Below are 25,890 nucleotides of genomic sequence, written 5' to 3' on the forward strand. Positions count from 1 at the left end.
ACTAGAATTAGAGATGAGACTGTTTAGTACACCTATCTATGAATAACTATTACACAAATAAGTATAATAGTTTAAAGTCAGAAATCACTCTAAAATTTTCATACGTGAGTTGTTTTGTTTTGACGTTTCTCACCCCAGGAGTTACATCACCTTTGTGAAGCTACACCACTTTCCCAAACGTCTTAGACCTCTAATATAGCACTGACACTCTCTTTTGAAACTATTGGTTTAGATTTGTTTGTCTCCCTCTCCAGTCTATAAATTCTTTGAAGGTTTAGCTATCTTTGCAGACTAAAATCCTAGCATAGAGCTTTGCAGAGAATGATGCAGTATTTATTAAACTAAAATAAATGCAACTTTAAGATAGAAATTCACAATCCTGCAGAATCATTTTTACCACCTATTTCTTTCTTTGCCATTAAAAAAATTTATTTTATTGAAGTATAGTTGATTTATCATGGTGTGTTAATTTGCTGCACAGCAAAGTGATTCAGTTATACATATATATATACATTATTTTTCACATTCTCTTCCATTATGGTTTATCACAGAATATTGAATATAGTTCCCTGTGCTATACAGTAGGTCCTTATTGTTTACCCGTTCTACATATAATAGTTTGCATCTGCTAATCCCAAACTCCCAGTCCATCCCTCCCCTACCTCCCCCACCCCCACCCCACCCCGGGAACCAAAAGTCTGTTCTCTATGTCTGTAAGTCTGTTCCTGTTTCATAGATAAGTTCATTTGTGTTGTATTTTAGATTCCACATGTAAGTGATATCAATATGATTTTTTTTACCACCTATTTCTAATCAGATTACCTAGCCTGTGATCCAAAAACATTGTAAAATTAATCATTTTATGAATCTTATCTTTCTCTGAAAGCAGAGGAGTTTTAATTGAAATCTATTAAAAAGTATAAATAATATAGCCATTTTGTTTCAAGAGAAGATAAAATCATTAGCCACAAATAAAATACATCTTGAGATTCTTTAGAATTGTACCAAACCTGAGATTAGATAATTCTTTCCCAAATTACAAGAAAACAGAAGGACAAATATACCTTTGGAAGAAACTAGATTGAACCAGAAACCTCACTTTTTTTTTTTTCTTCAAATAATAGAAGTTAAGAGAGTTACATGCACAGTGATACCTAAGCTTTTCACGGATAACCCAAGATCAAAATCACTACACTTCCCAATAGGCTGCTAAATCCAACACTCAGTTTAACACTCACCATTTGTTTGCATAGAAGGTGCAATATTTCAGAAAGCAAGACTCCAGCTCTTCCAACAGGAAGTAAAGGTTTGCTAAATTCTCTGTAAAAGATAGGAGTAGTGATTAAGTACCTCTGAACAAATTCTCTGTTCTAGAACAGTATGCAAACAATGTGTGCCGAAAGAACAGATACTGTGCAACCTAAATAATACTGGGCAAGCCAAAATTCCAGAACATCTCTAAGTAATAATTTTCGGAAGTAGTTCAGAGACTTCAGGTTCACTTTACGCTTCATGGGGAAGCTGAAAAGAGACTTTAGAATTCCTGGGTTTTGCCTTTTTCTCTAACTGCTTCAGTGACAGAAGCAATGCAAAGATCAGTCTCACTTAACAATCTGTTTATTTACATGAGCTCCACCTTAAGCCGAAAGAAGAGAAGCACCTTAGGTAGCAGGGAGTTGTGAAGCTTAGCTATGAAGTGTTTTTAAGAACGGAAGCTTTTCTTTAGAATACAGATGAAACAGAAAGGAACCAATTTTCTCACAGTCTATATCAGTATTTCCCAAACTGTGTTCCACAGGATATCAATAATTATTCCTCAAAAAATGATTCTACAGTCAATTAAGTGAAGCACTGCTGACTTAAACAAAGCTAAAGTTTTTATTTGTTGCTTGGTTTTACTATAGGATTCTCATAACCTTTAATGTGCTATAATACGCTTTGTGAATCTCAAAGAAAAGGGACACAATAGTATGTAGAGTTTGACTATGTGGACAGCTTTGGGGGAAATACTAATGTTTTGAAGAAGAGCTTGGGAAATACTAGTCTACACAGTGTAGCAACAATTTCCCACTCACGTCCAAATCTAGAAATGGCTAAGAGCTCAGCTCCTTTTAAAACAACCTGAGCATGTGCTATGCAGGTACCACAGTCTGAAAGTTACTATGTGGAACTATAACTTCTTACAGCATTGGAGCAATGAGAGACATAAAAGTCAGATTAATATTAAGCTTCCAGGAGCAATCACCTTCCAATTACATGATTCTGGAGCCATATCTAACCTTAATGGACCTCAGGGCTATTATATCCCCATCACTTCTCCAATTTAGAAAAATATAACATTTTTATACTGAAATTAAAAGTCTTAAAGAGCCACAGGCTGCGTGTGAGAGTCTTCAAAAGCACTAAAGCAAGAGCACTATGCTAGAAAGCCAGCTGGTAAGCTCTGAGTCATTTTAACTAGATATACATCAAAAGAAACAAGTATAACTTACATGATAAGTTCTCTCATGGAGATTCCGCCTTCTTTTAACATGGGGGTCACCAGTTCAGCAAGGTACAACCAAATATGGGGAATATCAATGGCCATGTCATCTGCCAATTCCAATGTTTCTGAAAAACTGAAAAAGAACAGGAAAAAAACTCACATGCAAATGTAATTCAAAAGTTAACATTAAATAAACAGACCAAAAACCAGTCAACAAATACCTATTAAACAACTACTATGTTCGGTACTGTTCTAGGCATCAAGTAAACAAGTTTTTGCTCTCAAAGAGCTTATATTAGTGTGGGGAGGAAAACAAAACAACCAAAAGCCTATTTGCAGACAGGGCTAATTCTCTGAAGAGCATGAACTATGGTACTAGGCTATCCCTAGAGGGTGATCAGAAAATACCTCTGTATGGAAGTGACATCTGAAAGACTTAAATGATGAAAATGAGGCAGTTATATGATGTTCTAGGGTAACAAGCTATTCTATTTACTCCCACACTATAAATAGTTCACCACAGTTGAGTATCATATCCTCTGAGTCAGTCAGAAGCACCGACTAAAAACTTAGTGTAATGCAGACCAGACACAAGGAGAAGAAAAGACAAAAATCCTTGTCACTGAGGAGCTTACAATGGGGAAGATAACTGGATGGATACAAAAGAGCCTGACAACATTACTATATAACATCGTCATTATGACATGTTACAAACTGTTCGACCTCTAAAGAAAAGCTAATGGTTTCAGGCTTTCATGCTATGGAATATTTCTCAATGTGAAGTAAAATAAATGGAATTTCTATATAAAATTTAGAAACACCAAATACAAAACATCAGCACAGTCTTATTTAGGCTGAAAATCATAGCTATTCATTTTAAGTATAAAAACATAACTCAAGACTTTGTTCATCGTTCCAGTATAGAGCACATTAAAAAGTCCAAAAACAAAAGTGAATTAAACTCTAGGAGACATATACATAATTACAAGGAAATACACATAATCTGAAGGAAAGGGCGAATGAATGAAGGGGCCAAGAGCAGGTGGTATTAGTCTTCCTATCCTTTTAGAGCTCTGCACACATAAAATGTGTGCTTTTTCACTGCAATTCCAGTTTCTAGCCAGAGTGTGCCATTCTTTTTACCCACCCCAGAGGCCTACACAGCACTTTTTCACTTAAAAACTACAAGGCAGGGTCCCTTTTCCTGAAGGTGCCACTTCAAAACAATTGGCAGCTCAGCCACATTATCTAACTCTGGGCTTCATGAATCCTTAATGACAATTTTGTGACCTCACAGCTTGCAGTTATTTGACATCTATTTGCTATTCAACAGATTCTTGACTGTTCTCTCATTATGTCCACTTTCAGCTCGGTTAATGTGCCAATGATGGAACATCATCTGGCCGGGCTCCAGGATTTCTGGGTTGATCACCTGTAATGCCTATTCATGTTCCATGGGTTAGCGGTATAGATTAAACTGTTTAATGAGCCCATGAGACAACCGTAGCCGTCTTGGTCTTGCAGCAATGTATCTGCTCTTCTTTTCATCTCATATTACAACAAAGAGATACCCATATTCTTGCCCCGGTTTTCTACTTTCTTGATTAGTCAGTTTATCATGGTATAATTTGCAGAACACAATCACTGATCAAATCCATACTGCTGATAAAAAAAAAATATTTGGCTGAACATAGGATATCTGAAGCAAAAGCTTGTAAGAGACTTATTTCTCTTCAGATTTACAGTTCCTAAATCCTTTTGTACGATTTTAAAAGAAAAATCCTAGGTGTGCAGAAGCTGCTAGAGAATTATCTTTATGTCTTTGGACTACTACCTAGCCTGTAACAATGCCTTGCATAATATATTATATATTATATATATTCTGAATGTATATTATGCCTTACATAATATACATTCAGAAGCTGGCTGAATAAATGAAATAGAGCTACACCGTAGCCTTGCTTCTTGGTATGTAGTGACCACCACACCCACTAAACTGCACTTCTGTGAGGTCCACAGGTGGGACTTAGGACATCCCTTCCCCCATTTCAACTACAGAAACTCTACTTTTATTTACTTTATATATTGGGTTCCTGTCTAAAATTTAATTAAAGAAAGCAATACATTGTTAAAAGTTAGAAATATATTTTTTAATTCAGTAAAGTTCTGATTAGACATCTGCTAAAAAGGCAAAATAATCTACCGTAATTGGAAATGATATTGTCAAGCAGCATCTTCTACAATTTGCATTATGATAACTTAATAAAAATATAAATCTTACTGTAGATAATCAAAGAAGAAAGAATGAAGACATCTCAAAATTAGACTGGTCAAGTATTATTATGACTGATCATTAGAGAATCTAACTACAGGTAAAAGGAAGAAATAAATAAAAAGGTTTAAAAAGCCAGTACCATCTTCAAAGGAATACCACAAAAGAGAATATTTAAACTAAATCTTACCTATGTGAGCAAATGGGGTCTTCGCTTGCTAACTAGCACCTCTACCATTTTGCATATGGAACTTAGTCTGCTTGTCCATGTAAGTGCCAAATAGTATCTTTTTACCAAAGCAGAACTGCCTTAAGTGGCAAGAAAAGTTCCAAAAAAGTAATCAAAAAAGTTCCAAAAAAGTAGCCAAGGAGGAGATAAGAATTTCCTTTCCAATAAGCATCTCCCAAAATGAAATATTAATATAGCAAGATTCCTTGAAGGGCACATATTTTATGTCTCTAGTCAACTCCAATTTTTACTGTCCTGTTTTTCATTTGTTTATTACACTTTCAAAGAGATTCCAATTCCATGGTGAACAGTGAGCTACACTCAACTACCTTTAGTAGACAGTTTTTAAAAAGAAGTCTTCTGAGGCCATGATATTAAATGACTGTACCACACTATTTGAAATGCACCTACACAGTAACGTGCCCACGTACCTACCTATCTAATTTGCATCATAAAGTATGTAGATTCAAGTCCTGAAATTCCCAAGAGGATGGCTTGATGTTGTGGAAATGTTATTTATATACAGCAACTATTATGCTCAGAGTTTATACAGCATCTTGTAAGGAAAATTCCAAAGGATCTAAGCTTTATTTATAAACCACCTGACACAAAGAGCCTATCTGAAATTTCTGTCTAGTCTATCTTACTATTTAAGTAGCAGTGCATGCTTTGGGGAACTGTAGGAGAAGGGGCAGATTGACAGTTGGAGGTCTTCTCCTTTGTTTTCCAGAACCATCACAGCTTTAATGACTGCTCAGAAGTTGGCATCTAAGCAGTATCAACATCCAAGAAAGCTGACCTTGTGCTCCTCCACAGCGCTATGTAAGGACACAGATCTTTGGATACTGGGACTAAAGAGACAGAAGACAGGGCATTTCTGTGGCTCCAGTGAAATGTGTCTCTCTGGACAATACGATCTATTTATAACTTAGGCTTCAGAAGCAATTGGGAAACTACGATCTACTTGCAAGAAGGCTCTTGGTAAATAATAACCAAGAGGCTATCTCTTTGTTTCCACTGTGCCAGGCCTCTGCATTTAGGAAAGAACAGGGGTCTTCATAGGGCTCTTGGTCTAAGGATGGTTAGGTCTAACTAAGTATCAAAAGCTGGGCCTGAAGCCGCTGCATTATCACAAGCTGCAGAGGAAGGAGGGACAGAGAGAGATGAAGTAGTTACCGAGACACAGAAGTGTTCATCTCATTTCTGGTCTAAATAAAAGGCTGTGGTTGTGGTTGTACTGCCAGCAGCGGCGACAGCACCACCATGAAAGTGTGGACACCATGTCTGGATGTGACACTTTTTCCTCAGGGAATCCCACAAAGAGAAATGAAAATGTGTGAGGTAGCTTAGAAACCAAGCTAGCACCTCACAAGTTCAATTAAGGCCAATGAAGCTAGAACACACTCCTTTGAGGGCTTTCCAGGTATGAATCAACTTCTGAGTATAGTTTCAAGAGAGACAGAAAATGGTAAATAGTAATCTAGCATTCTCATTTCCAAAACTTGCTGGTGAATATATCATAGTATCTGGTAAAAAGCAAATATTTATAAATTAATATAATAGGTATTACTGAAACTATAGCTTCAAGTTGGCTAGGGGCAAAACTCAATGTGTGAGGCTGTAAATACCCTCATTTGCTCTTATTATTTACACTGGCTGGTTACTGGAGTGAATCTCATATATCTCTTTTAAAACTGAAAAAACATCCTGGCTTTGTTTTTTTTTTTTTTTTTTTTTAAATCCTCTTCGGATTTTTTTTTTTTTTATCAGTCTAACAGGAGTGAGTGATATCTCATTGTTGTTTTAATTTGCATTTCTCTGATTCTTAATGAGGCTGAACATCTTTTTTTTTTTTTTTTTAAATTTATTTATTTATGGCTGTGTTGGGTCTTCGTTTCTGTGTGAGGGCTTTCTCCAGTTGTGGCAAGCGGGGGCCACTCCTCATAGCGGTGCGCGGGCCTCTCAGCATCGCGGCCTCTCTTGCTGCGGAGCACAGGCTCCAGACGCGCAGGCTCAGTAATTGTGGCCCACGGGCCCAGCTGCTCTGTGGCATGTGGGATCTTCCCAGACCAGGGCTCGAACCCGTGTGCCCTGCCATTGGCAGGCAGACTCTCAACCACTGCGCCACCAGGGAAGCCCCCATCCTGGCTTTTAAAGGCCAACAACCATAGCAACTTTTGCAAAGTTTCTTACTAATAAGTTAACTGGGTCAGATGGCCTTAATCTAGTCAAGTCACTGAATCAAGAGAAATCTAGCTCATTGCTGAAGGATAACTTCTTAATGATCCTAGGAACAAATATACATCTTCTGGGACCTTGAGGACAATGTCATCATTCCTTACAAAATCAAATGAATATTCCTAAGTACATTCGACCTTGGCATTTAATGGTTACACTATTCTAAGAGGTTGGCCATATTTGAAAGATATACAGTGATCACCAGCATTTAATTTACAAGAACACAAAAAAGATTGGCAAAGAAGTTTTACAATGAGAAAAATAACTTAAATAGTGCAGAATTCTTACGGCCATCCCGCTCAACGAGCATATACCCCGAGTGAGTATGAGTTGTGAGATTTATCCCATCTGACATTTATCCTTCAGGAGGTCTTAGTTCCTTTTCTCTTAGAAAGTGGGTACCTGTCAGTCCTGGGTGTGGTTCTATGTTTACCTTTGCACAACATGGCTCCTAAAACAAAATTTTTTACCATATGCAATTTTCGCCTTAAATATTGATTTTAGAACATAAGCCTGGGCAAGATTCTGTGATTGTACCACAAAGAACCTGACCCATGCATTTGTGATGATCACAAAGATAATCAGAACCTGATCCAATAAGGATATAACACAAGTGACAGCCAGACTTGATCAAACCAGCCATCAAGAGAAATCATAATGAAACCAACTTGGAATAAACTATATCATTAACAACTTGGGAGTTACATATGCTTCTTTGGGGGTACAGTGAACAGACAAGCACTTCCTGTCCAAAATGAACCAGGGTTTACTGAAAGAATAAGGCTTTTAGGTTTAAGTTAATTTTCTCACAAAGAAAAGCTTTTTCCTAGAGAACATGCAGGGGTTTACATATAAATGGGCTGATGAGCTCAGAGCTTCCCGACAGTTAAGGGGGTCTCTGCTATCTTACCTACATCATAATATATGTCTAACAACTAGATACAGAAAATCAGAAAATAACCATTATGCCCTAGCACAATCTATACAATGCCATCATATCAACCAACATATTATCAATATAATATACATCAACATATTATGGTAGATACAGTTTTAATCTACGGAAACAGCTAAACACTTAAAAAGATATGTACTTTTAAAATTAAAGACTACTTAAGAGCCTAGTAACTGAATACCACTCTTGAGTAGGATACCGACCCTTTGAAAAAGTCCTGTTTGCTGAGTTTTTCTGACTGCACCAGCTGATACAGTAACTGGCCCATGTGATCCCTGGTGATCTGGCTCCTTTCCAGGGTGGACTCCACACCCATTCTCACAAACACATATAGCAGGCCCTGGGCATTCAGCTCTTCCACACACTGCATGGCTTCCTGTTCAAATAGCAAATAAAAGCTTACTCCAAAATATGGATAGAATTACCAGAGTGTAAAAATAAGTTTAAAATCTTTTACTTATGACAAAGTCAGTAAACAACTCTAAGAACAAGACAGTTTTCATATATATATATAGTTAAACATTAATATAGCTCAGTAAAATGCAGGCTAATATGGGCAATATTATTAGGCATATTTAAAAATAATAGTGCATCTTTATAAGGCTAATGTGTGTAGATTAACAATTTTATTAAAGATCACTCAAAGGACCAGAGGCAAAAATGTATTTTTCTACACAATATTTACCTATATTATGATCATTTTAAAACTGGAAATGGTATATTATGAAATAATATTTAAATAGAAATTCAATGTCATGATTCAAAGGCCTTAATGTGGCAACTGAGGTAATTCTGTTTGGGTATGTAATATTTGCAAAATCTTCAATGAAAAATGTCTTCCTTCATAGTAAAGTTGACATGGTTAGCTGAAGTACTAAAAACGTTTTAGGAAGATCTTGGGATGTGGGGCTTGTAAACTGGTCCTTACCATGGGATGATCTAGCTAGGTCAATATCTTTGATCTGGAGGATAAAAGCCTGGCAGCCAGGGTCACTGAATCACCAATACAGCAGTGTGCCTCCCTGCGCTCAGCTACCTCAACTTTGTCTGAGTCCAAAATCCTTTGGTTCAACATCTGAGGAGAGTAGCTCTTCTGAGGGGGAAGATGCATGTGAGAAGGGCAGCCTCCTGACTGAAGAAGGGAGTAAGGCATATCTGGGTGTCTCACTGCTATTTTATTTCCCCTCTGCTACTTTATTTAATACCTCCCACATCAATTTTTTATCTAAAAAATTTTCAAACTATAGAGAAATTAAAGAATAATACAAGGTACACCTGTATACCTTTACTTCAATTTAGATTCATCAGTTGTTAGCTTTCTTTCTCTTCATATATCCAAGAAATTTAACATTCATACAATAATGTCAACAAAAATATCTGATATATAGTACATATTCGAATTTCCACAATTGTCCCCAAATGTCTAATATAACTTTTTTTTGTTGTTGCTCTAGGATCCAACTGAAACCCGACATCACATGTCATGATGTCTCTTCAGACTCCTTCTTTTTGGCCTTGCTGTGCGGCTTGAGGGATCTTAGTTCCCCAACCAGGGATTGAACCCAGGGCCCTAGCAGTGAGAGTTCCAAGTCCTAACCACTGGACCATCAGGGAATTCCAATTCCCGCTTTAGACTCCTTTAGCCTAGATCAGTCCTTTCTCTTTTTTGTCTTTTTATGACACTGGTACTTTTGAAACAACTGTCATGTAAAGCTGTTTCTTACATACACTTTTAACCAATCAATCCTTCTGTTTCCAGCCCCATCTGCACCTCACGCACATTCATGGTTTGCTCAGTAAATTACCATTCATCCTTCTAACTTCCAGAATGCTGCTGCCCTCTATTCCTTATGCTCTTTATCCTTGTGGGTTTTTACCTCATTTTAAGCCTATCATCGTCATTAAAAGACCATTCCAGGAGAGAGTAAAAATGAATGCAAGTACTCAGTGCTCAGTACTAAACCTGAAGTGACTAAGTGTCTTCCAGTGAGTATTTAGTCACTGAATCTGCCTACCAGGCCAACTAACTACATCATGGAACTTCTAATGAGAAGCTTCTAATTTCACAGCAGTTCATAATCTTACCCTTCTCCCTGATTTTCTAACGGTTTGATTCTTGTTTTTGAGCTCTCAGCTGAAATGACACCTCCTATAGTCCCTGTGACCGCCCAATCACCAGCTATCATACCACCTAATTTTACTTCTCTGTACTATAACATTGTTTTTTTGTAGTAGTTGTTTATTTATTTTTAGGGCAGCTTTGTCTGTATGTCCCACTAGAACATAAACTCCATAAAAGAAACATAAAAACAGACTATGTTGTTCACTACACATACTACAGTATTTCCAGGAAGTACTCCTTAAAATGTGGCTGGCACATTTCAGGTACTCAATACATATATGTATCACATAGGCTAAAAACACAAGATGTGGAGTCAGACAAACGAAGGTTTGAACCCTGACTCTGCCACTTACTTACTATTGTATGAGTTTAGGGATGTAACTTAATCTCTCAGCTTTGACTTCCTATCATAGGGTTACTATGAGGATTGCATATAATATGTATATATTGATAGAAGCACTTGGCACATTGCCAAACACAAAACAAAGGCTCAATAAATATTAATTTATATTAGCACCTATTAAAATATTAGGGAAAAAAACTTCCTTAGAATGAGCTCTGTAAACCTTTAGCATGAACACTAATACCCTAAAGGGTAATAAGAAAAAGTATAGTTTATGCTCTGAAGCTAGAAGCCTGGATTTGAATCCTGAGTCTACCACTTACCAGCAGTATGACCTAGAGCAAGTTACTTTACATCTTTGCACCTCAGTTTCCTTATTGTAAAAATGGCTATCATAATAATATTAATGTCTGGATGGTATTATGAGGATTAAATAAACTAATACACATAAAATATGGAGTAGCACCTGGCACATAGTAAGTCCTCACTACGTCCGACATTATCACCTGGTTCTTACTGCCACTCAGCAGCAGAGCTGCCTTGTACAATGCATAATGACATTCATGAGTCATAACTGACTCTGTCCCTTCCGTAGTGCAGGCTTGGTCTAGGGCTAAAGAATCTTCAAAGGGTCCTCCTGTTGCACCTAACACCTAAGTGTTACGAAGGTCTTTTTCTTCCTAAACCTCCAGTTCATCACAGGGTCCTACTTTTCCTCTTTCAAAGTATTTGTTGCTCACTGACTTTGTATATCCTTTAAATTATTTCTAAAGACAATCTCTACTGCTTTCTTCCTTACTGTTTCTGTTTTTCATCTTTTCTTAGCCTTTCCATTTTCTTCTTTTGCATTTCCCTACTTCCACATAAGAAAAAAGCTGTGCTGCCAATTTGTAAGCATACTCCTCATTTTCCAGGAATCTAACAAATCACAGTATATGAAGTCAGTTCTTTGGCTCATTCCAGCTAATGTTCACTTATTTTTGCTGCATTTCCAAGGGTTTCTGCAAAGTACTCCTCTCCAAGTCGCTCATGAGCAAAACTTCTTCCTACTTCTTGTAAATTCTGGACAATTTCAGTAAGCTTTTGCCAAAGCAAAAGTAGTTAATGTATCCGACAAATATTTTAACAGATAAGCCTTTGCTGACTCCAGATCCCTAAACTAGGCCTCATTATATGATCTCTCCTAAGACCCTATAGGTCTACTACAGTTTAACTATTTACGGAATTTATCTGTTTATGATCTGTCTCTACCTTAAGACTATAGGGCTCGTGAAGTCAGGCAGTATGTATATCTTATTCACTGCTATCTTAAAATGAAGATCAAGGAGAAGGTTAAGGTTAAAGAAGGGCAAATGGAAAGCCACATCTTGAAATGTTTCACTTAGGCTGTCTGACCCTGGCATATTACTTACTCTTTTGTGCCTCAGTTTTCCACTTATGAAATAAAGAAAAAGTAATGTCAGCTGTACTTTAAAGTTAATATGAGAATGATGATAAAATGATTGTAAAGATAATGACAGGTAATATATAAGGAGCCAGGAATTCCTCATAATGATAATGTGTTATTTTTTGTTCATCAATATCAAAGTCAATTTGGTTACTCCATAGTGGGAATGGATTGATACCCCTTCTTCCTTCCTAACCATTGATCTTGTGATCAATTTAAAAGAGAGTACTTGGCCGAAATGCATCAAAGTTGTGCAAACTGACCTGTGTAGGGCTTGGATTACTCACTCTAAGTCTCGTCAGTTCACAATAACTGATTTATACCAGAACCAAGTTCCTCTGTCTCTTGCCACAGGGCTTTCTGTGTTGTTGTTGCTTTCTTTTTTAAAAATTTCATTTACCTTAAAATCATTAATGTGTAGAAATTCATCAATGATAGATTTGGACTTCCTCTCCATCTCCTCCTCTGACAAGGCAGGCTTGTCAGGGGCTGGCGTTGTTGGAATTTCTGGTTTCGTTACTAGTGAGGTTAAAAAAAGTGAGAAAGTAAAAATGACAAAAATTATCATTAAAATGGGAGGATTATGGTTGACAATATTTATGTGTTGCTACATTGTTTTTTTAGTAAAGGCATTAAAATAGGTACAAATTTGACAAAGCAAGCTACCTAAAAGCAGAATACAGAAACATTTTTTTAGAGTAGATATGCACTAAGTAACTTCATAATCCACAACAGCTACAAGGTATAGGGATATGATAAATTTTTATAATTAGAGTTTTGTTCCTTTCTGCATTTTTTTTAAATTGAGGTTCAGTTGATTTACAGTAGTACATTAGTTTCAGGTATACAACATAGTAATTCAACATTTTTCTCTATTATACTCCGTTTCCTTTCTGTATTTTGATTCCTCTCCGTTGCTTCTATGATGGAGAGCACGTGAGGCCCACACAGTTGTGCACAGAGCTGCAGCCACACCGGCCTTTGGCAGTTGCTTGAATACGCCATGGCTCCACCTACTAGTACTTTGCTCACGGTGCTCCTCCTGTATGAAATCATCTTTCTCTCTGTCTCTCATCCGTCCCTCCCTGCAAACCTGTCTTAACTCCTCTTGGTCCTTCAGACCTGAGGGAAGCCTTCCCTAACATCCCTCTGTGTCAACTGTACTTAGCTCCTTTGTTAAGTACTCTCTTAGAACTATATTTCTTTCTTTCATAGCATTTTGCTCAGTTTGTATTTATATATCATCTTTCGTGGGGTTATTTGATAAAGTTCTTCCTGATCCAGCAGACTGAAGGCCAAGAGCAGGGATCGAATACCCAGAAGTCACTAGGTGCTCAGGTGCATGTGGCAAATGAACAAATGGCCCAGACAATAAACATGCAGAGGGCAGCTGTGCTACATTACTCACTACACACAAGATTATGTTCACACCCTACTTGTTATGTTCTCAAAATAAACTAGCTCAGATTAGAAAGCCACATGTCCTTAAAACTAAAAGATCTGGGGTGGTGGTGGTGGGATGAACTGGGAGATCGGGATTAACATATATACACTAATATGTATAAAATAGATAACTAATAAGAACCTGCTGTATAAAAAATAAATAAATAAAATTTTAAAAAAAACCACTAAATGATCTGAAGTCTTTATCAGTTGGGAGAAGACATTTCAATTTGCCTGTGAAATCCATTTAGAAACTACAGTTGGGAGACACGATTTAAATAGCGAAACAAAATTGAAAGCTTGGAAAATGTTGTAAAACTACCAGTATTACTTCAGGATTAAGATTTAAAACTATTTTTCATCACTGTCATTATCATCAAGACATCTAATACCTTTTGCAAACTTTGTATTTATTAGGTAATGTCCTAAGTATTTACATGTATTAACCTCACTTTTAATCTCCACAACTCTACAGGGTTAGTACACTTATTATCCCCATATGACAGATGAGGACACTGAAACACAGATAGGTTAAATACATGAGGCAGTTTTTAGAGCACCATCTGAGTTGGTCCTCTAAGCACATACATGCTCAACATGTACAAAAACCACAGAGGTTCCTAGATGAAGGTAACTAAAGACAATCTGATACTTTCTCTTTGGTTTGCCCTGTCGTGGCTCAAGAGTGTCAGAATTTTCATACATTTGAGGGGCTGTACAAAGGACAGGCACTCTAATGCACACTGGGGTATAATTTAGGGAACTTCTAAGAAATTCACTGCTTAATATACAGCAAGAGGACCTCATCATCATCACTTTTAATAGTGAAAGGGGAAAATTTACAAATTGCTGAACAAAGGGATATCTGGGGAATGAGAACTATGTTATAAGATTATGAAGATACCCTTTAACTTTTAAGGCACTGGCGTGTGTGCTGTTATCATGTATTGATTCTGAAATCTACTCAGGCACAAAGTCTCCTTTGCATTTTTTCCCTTCCAAATTTAAGGGCCCAATCTTCACCTGTACCTGTTCATATAAAGCCTCTCACCTGACTCCCTGATTCTGCTTCGCTCAGCCTCGGTGCTGTTCCTGTCCACATCCATGCCTCCTGTAAGCTGCTTCACAGTCTCCAGCATCTCTCTCCGTTGCTCTTCTTGAGACTGATTGTCTAACAGGTCTTTACTGCTGCTGCCCCTCATGAAAGTGTTCGGACGAGCTGCTGCAGATGGAAGGGGCTTGTCATTCTTCTCCCTGCCCATGCTTCCGCGACTTAAAAGACAAAACAACAATTTTCAAACTAAAGACCACCCCATCCACTCTGTATTCAAATTATAAAATAACACTAAGACTTTCTAAAAGTATGCAGAAGAATTTTTCACAGATAACTTTAGATGTGTGAGGCAACAATTATATTTCAAAGTATAATTATTTATATAAACAAGTAAAATCATGCTTTAAAGAGAATATTAAGATGTGTTCGACTTTTTTTCTTAAATGTTAAAGGGATACCACTTGAAAATTCTAAATGCCAATGGCAATTCCTTATTTAAATTAAAAATAATCTTTTAGGGCTTCCCTGGTGGTGCAGTGGTTGAGAATCTGCCTGCCAATGCAGGGGACACGGGTTCGAGCCCTGGTTTGGGAAGATCCCACATGCCGCGGAGCAACTAGGCCCGTGAGCCACAATTGCTGAGCCTGTGCATCTGGAGCCTGTGCTCCACAACAAGAGAGGCCACGATGGTGAGAGGCCCGCGCACCGCGATGAAGAGTGGCCCCCACTTGCCCCAACTAGAGAAAGCCTTCGCACAGAAACGAAGACCCAACACAGCCGTAAATAAATAAATAAATTAATTAATTAAAAAAAAATCTTTTAAGAAAAAAGAAGACAGTAATGAATGTATGAGCTAAATGAGTGAAAGGGAAACAGAGTACCAAAAGAACGTGGTATCACAATCTTAAAAACTTTCAATGATACTTTATTTATTCAGAAACTTCAAATACATGGAAAATATTTGAGAACCAAGTAGTAGAAACAGTTTTTGAATAGCCAAAATCGCATACTTCGTTCATTTTAAGAGAGAATCTTCCTATCTTCCTACTCTTTTTTCAGACAATTCTAACCAGCTGGGCAAATAGGTCCTTGGCCCAGGGCAGATCAGAAACAGAGAATTTAAAAGTAGAAAAGAGGGACGACCTAGAGGAATGACAATGGTCTAACCACTATGAAAGAACATACACAGTACTCAAAAAGCAGGGCCATCAGGGGAAATCTGTGGCAGGGCAAAGAGCCACAAACACCTCAATAGCACAGCCGATGCTCAGCGGCAATCTATGTCATCGTTAAAAAGTTGACCTGTGCTATATTTTGTTTCAAAAGCCAAGAGAATAGTAATACAGCTTAGAAAATCTACCTAGTTATACTGATTATAATAAAAAACAAAAATTTGAGAGTTTAAAGAAACTCAGCTCTAAAAGTGTTTACATGAAAAAATTTTATTCTCTGTCACTATATTACAGGTCTCCATCCACTCTCTGTAAACTAGTTAATGGAACACTTGACTGTATAAATCCTATAAAAATGAAAGTAGAAAGACAGTAGAATATAGAGAGTTGTGAAAAATAAAAGACAATCTCAAATATAACTCCAAGGACAGTGTGACAGAGAAATATACGGGTGGGCTGTTATGCCCTTTAACTCACAGCTTGAGAGTGCTAGGTTAATCTAGAGCATCCTGAGGCATTACCTTGGAGAGCCCTACACAAGCCTCCATGGCTCTTTGGGTGGGCCTGGCTTTCTTAGTAGAGCAAAGTATTAGATATTTGTCAGATAACTTGCCCTTCCCTTCCACCTCATCCTAAATCTATAATTTCCTTATCTTGGAGAAAATCAACTTTAGGGATGAAAGGAATCTATCCATAGGGATTATCATCATAATCTGTGTGTGTCTGTGTGTGTGTGTGTGTGTGTGTGTGTGTGTGTGTGTGTGTGTTGGGGGGGGAGAGAGAGACAGACAGAAACAGTCTGACAAGCAGGTCAGTCTTGAGTTAATGTGCAGACTGAGCTTCTTACCTAGTTAAGGTCCGTCGGGAATCAAACTCTAAAGGCGTGGATGATGGAGACCCTGAGGGTGCTGGAGGTTGCAAAGCAGAGAATCTGTTTAAACTGGAAGCACTTGACCTTAAGGCATCTATAGGTATTGAGAAGTGAGAAAAAAATACAAAGCACATGACTAAAATGCAGCTTCTAATTGATCTGCCTCCTTGGGGTGGGGCCTGAGACTAGGCACTTCTAACCAGCCTAACGAGGTGTTACCAATCTCCTGGTCCACAGACCACACTCTCAGAAGCACAGTGTTAGAGGGATCTTGTATGCAAAAAAGGATTTAGGAATCTTTGTTCATTACAACCATTTGCTCCTTTAAAAATATAATTCAATTATCCTAAGTAGGGCATGGGAATGGTAAATAGAGGAAGGAAGGAGGCAAGCAAAAGCAAAACAAAATATTTTACTTAAAAAAGCTAACTAACATAAATGCTGTGATGTCATTTACATAAAATTATGGATGTGAGTTTAAGTGAACAATTTCTTTTCTAATTTAAAAGAAAAAAGGTCAAAATTACGTAGTAGAAGGGAAATACGGCAAGGAGGTTAACAATGAAGTTTACATTTTTTCCACTGGTCTTTCTTTAGCTTTTAAGATGTGTTTGTAATGATCCAAATATTTCAGTCCTAAAGCCAAATCTCTCAAAATCTACTTTTGACAAAGATTTTGAAAAATATTTTAATCTAATTCTTTTTTCTTTTACAACTCCCTGAAATTAAATGCTTCTGGGTAATAATATTATTTTTCTCAGCAATATGAGTTTCCCTTTTTAACTTGGAGTCCCAGTAATTTTTCTAATTATATTGAATTTGTGAAAAATAACAACAGCAACAAAGGAATCAAATAGATTAAAGTTTTAAATAACCTAACTGAATTAAAAAAAAAGGTTTTAAATATTCAAAATACCTAAGGATCCTTACTGAGGAGGAAACGCTCAAATTATGTTAGAGTGGGCCACCAATAAATCCAGTCACGATTAGCCTATAGATATTTTCCTAAAATTATTTATGAAATGACTGCAGAAAGCATTGTAAGGTGAATGCTAATAGACCACATGCAGGTTCCCAAGAAGGGACACTCCATACTTACCAGTCTCACTTGCCTTTGCTCCACCACTGCTGCCTTTTCCCCAACTGCCCAGCTGTGCTTTAGGTACCAGCTGAATTTTCTCATCAATTGTGGGCTGTAACATAAGTGACCACAAGTCAACAATAGGAAATATTTTAGAAGAACAGTTTACCTTTTTTTTTCCGTGAAATAAAACCAATTTCAGCAACAAAATTTTGCCTGGAATGCCCACATAAGAAACATAAATGGGAGCTGTTCACATTAAACTGGGATTCCCATCGCCCCTGAAGGACTCACTGGACTCCAACTTCCGCAAAATACAGTTAGAAACCACTGGTCTGGAGAATGCATTCAGATCCTCTAAGACGGCATGCCAATCTGCTAAACATAAGTAGTTTCTAGTGATTCCCCTCTTACAATGATGCCCAGGGATTTAAAAAAGGAAAAAAAAAAAAAAAAGGAGTACACAAATACTACAAAATTAACTCATTAATCTCTTCAAGTGACTGTCAGAAAACAGGTTGAAAGACACAAAGATTTCACATTTTAGCAAAGCCTAAAATAGGGTGGGGCAGGGAAGGAGAGGTGGAATAGGAGCATTCAATAAAGAGGAATAAGACAAAAGAGAATGAAATGTTAAGACAGGGAGTTAAGGTGCCTGATATCTCTCAGGTTTAACCCTCCCAGCACAACTTCAGTATAAATGAATACAAGTTACTCATAAAATGCACACTGCAACACAAAAGCTGTAAAGCAGCGCCTTGTAACAAAGGTATTACTATATTCTGACAGTACTGTTTGCTATATGACAGTTAACAGCTAACAGTGAATTTGCTTAATGGTTTTGAACTTTTAATGAGATGTTTATATAGAGTACCTACAGTATAACTACCTGAATATATACATTTATTCTTTTTAATGTATATATTTTTCAAAGTATTAAGGAAATAATGTTGTAGGCTTATCATAGTGCCCATGCACAGAAACAATATTGTAAAACACAGACAAATGATTTTGGTTAAAACTGTCTCTTGCTGGAAATGGAAGTGGATGGGAATCAAGTTGTATTCAGAAATGGAATTCCTTCTGAGACATAAACAACTGGAAGAATGTACCAGAATCTTAGAGAACAGGATCCCAGCTGATACATCAAAAGAGACCCAGAGAGGGACTGTTCTATCCTGAAGCAATGCCTTGACAAGACCATAAAGATGCAAACAACATAGCCCATCTTCTTCCATTTGATATTTTCAACATTAGCTTTAGCTTGTCTTTATCCTACTGGCAGGTTGCCAATTTTCAGAACTATGGAAAGTATATTACAAGTAAGGATCAAACTACACTTGCAAGTGATTTGCAAAACTCACTGGGCTGTAGAAGTTTCCACTTTTACAAAATGTAATTCTACTTTCTCTATATTTTCAAAGGTTCTTCATTCTACTTATAGTGATCAACTTCCACTGCTGAAAACATCTGCTAGGAGAAAATTCTTTCCTCTTACTGCCCATGGATTCTCAAGAGAAGGAAAGAGAATACATTAAATCTTTATCACAGAATAATTTCTGGTAGGTCCTCTGTGATTTCTTTTATGCCTTGGATATAGCAAACCATTCATTCCTTTCATGATTAGACTTAGACAGGTACCTGCTTCTTTCTCAGAGCTAAGAATACACTGTATAAAAGCTTGCAATTAACTATGGCTTCTCAAGAATTTTTGTTATCATCTCTCTTATACTAAGCATCTCATACCTTTAAGAATTAACCTAGTCACTTAGTAAGCCTTAGTAAACCTAATTAACCTAGTCCTCCTTAATAAACACTCATAGAAATAAAAGGACTAATGCCAGGACAAGTAGGTAAGAATACACCTACTGATGATGCTGACCTGTAGAAATGCATCTGCATTAAAAACCACCACCCCATAAAATCTGCAATATGGCTATTTTATATGAGAAATAAGTTTGAGAGCCATGTTCTGGGGCTGTTTGAAGTTGTGTTTAAATGTCACACTCACCTTAGTGATTTTCAGGAATTTTGAGGGGTCCAGTACCCGACTATTCTTGGCCCCTTGAACAGTGTTCCACCCACCTTCCTCCACTCTCTGGACACCTGCAGGGAAAACAGAGCGAGCCGCTCTCTCATCTGTCTCAAATCAGTTTGACAATGAAAGGGCAAGCAATATTTTCAACTCAGCAGCTCCAATCAAAACCCAGGAAAAAGACAAAAGAAATTGTAAAAGCATTGCTGACAGTCTCTTTACTACCCACAACATGAAAGTATCAAGTAGAAGTACTTTGTTTGTATCCATCTCCCATGAAACATTACTGACCTAGAAGAAACCAACTGATACAAATGAATAGGGATTTACTGCTAGACAAGGGAGGGCCAAATCTAATGTTTATAGAGGTAATGATGAGAACACTTTGGGAGAGATCAGATGGAAATAATTTATTGCAAAGTTTATTTCACTTAATGGTGTCATATGACACACTATGCTTCAATCATCCCCCCAAAACCTGCTTCTCCAAACTTTCAGCCACTGAGGCAGAAAACCTTGATTCCTCTTTCTCTCACTGGTCACACCTAATCTGTCAGCAAATCTTGTCAGTTCAACCTTTTCAATGTATTCAGCATCTAGCCCCTTCTTTTTTTTTTTCTTTTTTTAGAGTAACAGACCAACCAAGATGAACCACACCCTTTTTTTTAAAGGGAACGCTATTTATTTATTTATTTATTTAGGCTGTGTTGGGTCTTAGTTTCTGTGTGACCGCTTTCTCTAGTTGCGGCAAGTGGGGGCCACTCTTCATCGCGGTGCGCAGGCCTCTCACTGTCGCGGCCTCTCTTGTTGCGGAGCACAGGCTCCAGACGCGCAGGCTCAGTAGTTGTGGCTCACGGGCCTAGTTGCTCCGCGGCATGTGGGATCTTCCCAGACAGGGCTCGAACCCGTGTCCCCTGCATTGGCAGGCAGATTCTCAACCACTGCGCCACCAGGGAAGCCCTGGTCCCTTCTCATCACTACCAACACTACAAATTTGGTTTAAGCCAGCAACACTCCTCGACTGGTATAAAAACATCGTCACTGGCTTCCCTGCTTTCACCCTCACCTGTTTTCATCATGGCAGCCAGTGTGACCCTAGTAAAGTGTGAGTTAGGTCCTGTCACTTCTCTGCTCAAAACACTTCTGTTATCTATTTCACTCTGAGAAAAAGACAGGTTCCTTATAAATGGCCTACAAACTCTAAATAATCTGGCCCCCTGCCTCTCGGATTCAATGTCCTACCGCTCTCCCCCTGTGCCCTTTGCTCTAGCCACACTGGCCTCCTTGCTGATCCTTGAAAAGGCTGCTTCAGGGCCTTTGTACTTATTATTCCCTTTGCCTAAACCTTCTTCCCCAGATATCCACATGACTCATTACTTCATTCAGTCTTTGCTCAAACACCACCAACTTTTAATAGGCTGCCCAACCTCCCTATTTAAAACTGTAACCTCTATTCATCAAACCTTGCACTCCTACCCCCTCCCTCTCTGTTTTAGCTTTTCTATAGAACATATCTATCTGGCAAAACTGTATATTTATGTATTTGTTCCCCACCCCACCTCCCACTCCCCGTAAGATGTAAGCTGCATGAGGTAAGGGACTTCGTCTCTCCTGTTAAGTGACAAGCACTCAATAAATATTTATTGAATAAATGAATGAAAGACCACCAAACTGTCTATCCAAAAGCTTTTCCAATCCTCACATACGTCTTGATTTTCTCTTTGCTAAATGGTATTAATGATCATGAACAGGCTAGCTTATTCCTTGTTCTTGTGAAATGGAAAAGCACACTTTCTTCCCTGGAGGATTCATCTGTCAGAGCTTCACTATGAGCTATACAGTGTCTGTGATAAATAAGGGCTAATGGTTATTGAGTATTTACTAGATGGCAGTTGCTATGCTGAACACTTTACCTATATTAGCTAATTTCATCCTCACACAAATCCTAGGTACTATTATGTGATCAATTTTACAGATTAAGTGACTTGTGCAAGGTCATACAGCTAGGATGCAGGAGAGCTGAAATTCACACCAAGATAGCTTGGCTCCAGAGTCTATGCTCTCAACCTCTATACTAATATGACCCAGTCACTTAACTGATCACTTAACTGTACAGTGGACAAAATGAGCATTCTCATTTTGATGTCATCTTAGAAGAAACAGGCTTAAAAAAAAAAGATCATTTCCTTTCTGAAAAAGTTTTCCTCTTCCAATGTTCCTAAACTTAGTCAATAGACTTTCTATTTTCTCAGGTGTAAAATGCCTTCTATTTCATCTTTCATCTTACCTTCCTCCACATAGGATTTCAGGCAACAGCAACATTTCTGAGTTCAGTGTAGCCCTTGATTCATCATGTGAAGAGCAACAGACTCATTTTATTTATGTATCTCTAGCATGACATTACTCCTTTGGCTCAAAAACACACAATGGCTCCTTAATGTCAAATCAAGCCGAAAGTTCCTAATCTGGCTCCATTCTTCTGGGCAAACATTTTTCCATTCCTTCTGAACACTTAAATTTTACTCTTATCAGGCTTATTGATTCCTCTTTACAGTATATGTTTATTTTAATTTCATGACTAAAATTTTTCCTTCCCTTCCAAATATCGTCCATCCACCAATACCCAGTTCAAGTGCCCCTTCCTCAAATAAGGATTTCCTTCAGGTTTCTACCTCTCCTCTTCTGAATTTTAACAGCCTTAGTGGAGAATACATTTCATAATTGATAGTATCTTCCATTTGCTTGAAAATGTCCCCTTTATTAGTTTTGGCTTTCCAGATAAACTGAAAGCTTTTAGAGGGAAGGAGCTATATCTTCTACTTCTTTTTACATCTCTCACCAATACTGAGTATACAGAAGATGCTCAGTAAAGTCTTGTTGATTACTGCCTTTGAAGTAGTCAAAGAAATCATGTTTAGTTCTTGTATTCTCTGCTTTTACTCAACAACCAGTCTCCAGGTGAAGCTGCTTCACTTACCAATCACCACTCCATTCTTTGGGTTAGTCTTTCTGCTCTCATTTCATGTTTAAAAATAGAATTCTTAAACATCTATCTCTCAAAACTCCCAAGTTCTCTAACGCCTGGTGGACTCCACCCCTCACCTGGTCTTCTCTTCTCTTTGGTCATGAGTTGCTGGACCTTCCTCTGTTCTTCTTGTTCTTCTATTTTAGCTTCTTTGTGAATCTGTTCAATAGTTTTAGGCCCTTGATCTGCTCTTCGAGATACCCAATTACACTATAAAAGGAGAAAATGAAGTTATCAGCCAGATAACTAAAAATACAAAGGAAAATAAAAATACAAAGGAAAATTTTGAAAATCTGTTTTATACTTTCACTGCTGGAAAAGTATAAAATACATATAAAATCTGGTACTATGGCAGTTCTTCATTACAGCCAAATAATTAAATTTTTCTCAATCAACCCTGAGCTACTGTATACTGAGCATTCCAATAGCTGATGGATAAAGACAGAGTGAAAGACTGGCCCAACTATCTATCTATCTATCTATCTATCTATCTATCTATCTATCTATCTACCTATCTATCTATCTATCTTCCTTCCTACCTACCTACCTACCTATCTATGCATTTTATCATTTTGTATTTTTTGAAAGGAGCGAGAAGGGGAATCAACAAAGATCAGGATTCTTTGGGCTTGACTTAGTCTGGTATATTGCTGCTCAGTTCATAGCACACTCCACTGGGGCTCTAAATCGAGGATGACTAGCATTTTTCTTCCTCCCATATCAAGGTTCTGGTGTCTACACAAAATGCCACACCACTCTAAGCTTTGGTTATCCTCTCTACTAAGGACAAAACAAGTTGTCTCCTTATAGTTACACTTCTCCCTTTACTTCCCTTCCCAGCTATAGTCTCAACATCGGATACCAATATGAGTGACTGAAGGAACAGGTGGAGAAGTTTTTAACATTTATATTAGCTTGAAGCAAGAATGGCAAAAAGGTTTAAATCAGCATTCAAAATTCTGATCAACTGGTAGTGGCTTTGTTAATAAGAAGGATCCTGAGGTCACATCTCGGCTTAGGAAGATAAAGAATCGTCATCAATACTATCTGGTCTGGGTGCAGGGCAGGGAAGAGGGGGGACCTATATTCACTTTCTCTAGCTTAGGGTCAGCTGCAGTATATTCCCTGTAGGAGTTAAAATAGGAAAAGGGAAAAGAGGTGGTAGTGGTAAAAACTATACCTGGTATAAGAAATGAGAAAAAAAAAAAAGCAGCAGAACAAGAGGGTATACAGTAAGAAAAACAGAGAGGAAAACATCAACATCTCTTTTGAGCTGGGTACAATACATAATTACCTCAGTGAATCTTCGTAACATATCTGCAAAGTAGGCAACATCACCATTTCAGAGGCTAAAATGTAAGGCTTAGGGAAGTTAAATATATTCATTTTGAACATGAGCCTTCCTGATTATTTAGCATGCTAAGACTAAATTTAAATGACCACAGTTTGAACTCAGAATGGCTGATTTCAAAACTGCAATGTGGTTTGAAAATCAGAATTAAGAAAAGAAACAAGTAACAGACAGGTAGGTGTATATGCCCTTTGTCCTTTCACATAACTCCCTCACGAAAGTTTGTCAGTTCAAGTTCTGAGAGTCAGGCAGCAAAAGCATTAAATTATTATACATGTAAATCTTAGGACATCCTCCCCAAGCCAACTCCTGAAAAGAGACTGTAGTGGTAGGCTTATTTTTCTACTTACCAGCCTTAGGTCTATCACATCCTGAAGCATGAATCGAATCCTAGATGAGGTTTTTCTTTCTTTCACAATTTTCTCCATCTGATTAAAATACTGGTCCATACGTGGCTGCAGGATACAAAATCATTAGTATTCCTGGCTGAGGAATTCAAATGTGGTTTTACCATGTAGAATTTTAAACAGTCTATAAACACAACTTATAGCCAAAAGGCCATGTGGTAGAATTTTTAATTGAACATGACACCCAAAATAAAGGCTACATAGTCCAGGCAGCTGGTCACAGTCACAGGCCAACAAAATATAAATGAAAATGTCATACTGCAGCTCCTTGGAACCTTAAGAGAGGGGTGGCTGTGTCCTTTGCCACTTTCCAACCTTCTTGGCTATCAGATCAGTAAGGACAAGGGCTACACCTTAGTGATGACAAAATGTTAAGCTGGAGGAATTGAAATTTCTTATCATCGCTTAGCCACCAGGCCAGCCTCAGACTTCTTACCCCTGAACTTCATTTACATGGGTGAGAAATTAACCTCAGTCTTGTATAACACACTGATATTTGGGGTTTTCTGTCATAGCCAAACATAATCCTAGCTGATTCTGATGTTATGAAACATTTCTAACATTATTTCTTTGATGCATTTCTAATTTCCCTACCCGTTATTTGGAAAGTACCACGTTATATTTGAATTATAATACTTTTAATGATTTCTTATATTATGGTTAGATAGCTCTGTCGCTAATGTTCTATTCAATTAGAACATAAACTTGAGAAAGCTATCGGGTCTTCTTTGTTTCTGTCTTACCCTCAGTCCTGGCCCTTAGTAGCTTTTCTCTCCAAAATTTCTGTCCACAATTTGCTATACATACACATACAAATGACCTGTGAAACAGTCATGCAGAAAAAGGACAAGGGACAAATAATCTCAATTCATGAACTGGCTTTTATGTAATTTGGGACCTTCTTCACTTCTGACTTTAATGAAAATGTGGTAAGGAGCATGATGGCCCAAAAATGACAATGAGAAGGACAGAAGAAGAAAAACAAGCAGCCTAGACTGCTGGGGCAAGATGGACACTTGTGTTCACAGCCTACTTCTTCCGCAATTGACAAAGAGTCCCTGCCGGAGGTTTCTGAGATTTGGGGTTTTTACCTTTGCTTTCTCAAAGTCCAGGTCTTTGCCAATTGTGGTGAGTAGGCGACACAGGCACTCGAGGGATTCTTCATCATGGTTCTTTAGCAGCTTCACCACACAGTCATGCATGATGGCTTCAGTCAGCATTTTGAGTTTAAAGAGTTCTCCAATGAACTTGATGTTACCAATGGATCTCCGCCGGGCTTTATCCTTAGCTTCTTCTAGTTCATCATGAAGCCTTGTCCTCTCCTCCGGCTATTGTGTAAGGAAGAATAACAGAATCTTGA

The 25,890-nt window shown here is 37.8% G+C and overlaps 1 protein-coding gene across 17 annotated transcripts in view; it reads right to left on the reverse strand.

Annotated features, from left to right (window-relative positions):
* EIF4G3 (eukaryotic translation initiation factor 4 gamma 3) overlaps positions 1 to 25,890 on the reverse strand; it is a 398,991-nt gene that overhangs the window by 27,670 nt on the left and 345,431 nt on the right. For all 17 annotated transcript variants that reach the window (XM_057547118.1, XM_057547116.1, XM_057547082.1 and 14 more), the window contains 11 exons: positions 25,622 to 25,858; positions 24,474 to 24,578; positions 22,850 to 22,982; positions 19,724 to 19,818; positions 17,731 to 17,824; positions 16,608 to 16,725; positions 14,586 to 14,806; positions 12,492 to 12,610; positions 8,383 to 8,555; positions 2,493 to 2,618; positions 1,239 to 1,320 (listed from right to left, as the gene is read on the reverse strand). In XM_057547118.1, coding sequence (XP_057403101.1) covers positions 1,239 to 1,320; positions 2,493 to 2,618; positions 8,383 to 8,555; positions 12,492 to 12,610; positions 14,586 to 14,806; positions 16,608 to 16,725; positions 17,731 to 17,824; positions 19,724 to 19,818; positions 22,850 to 22,982; positions 24,474 to 24,578; positions 25,622 to 25,858 — 1,503 coding nt within the window. The remainder of the gene's footprint in view (positions 1 to 1,238; positions 1,321 to 2,492; positions 2,619 to 8,382; positions 8,556 to 12,491; positions 12,611 to 14,585; positions 14,807 to 16,607; positions 16,726 to 17,730; positions 17,825 to 19,723; positions 19,819 to 22,849; positions 22,983 to 24,473; positions 24,579 to 25,621; positions 25,859 to 25,890) is intronic.

Source organism: Balaenoptera acutorostrata, chromosome 1 (genome assembly GCF_949987535.1).
Source record: "Balaenoptera acutorostrata chromosome 1, mBalAcu1.1, whole genome shotgun sequence".
In the NCBI taxonomy this organism is placed as follows: domain Eukaryota; kingdom Metazoa; phylum Chordata; class Mammalia; order Artiodactyla; family Balaenopteridae; genus Balaenoptera; species Balaenoptera acutorostrata.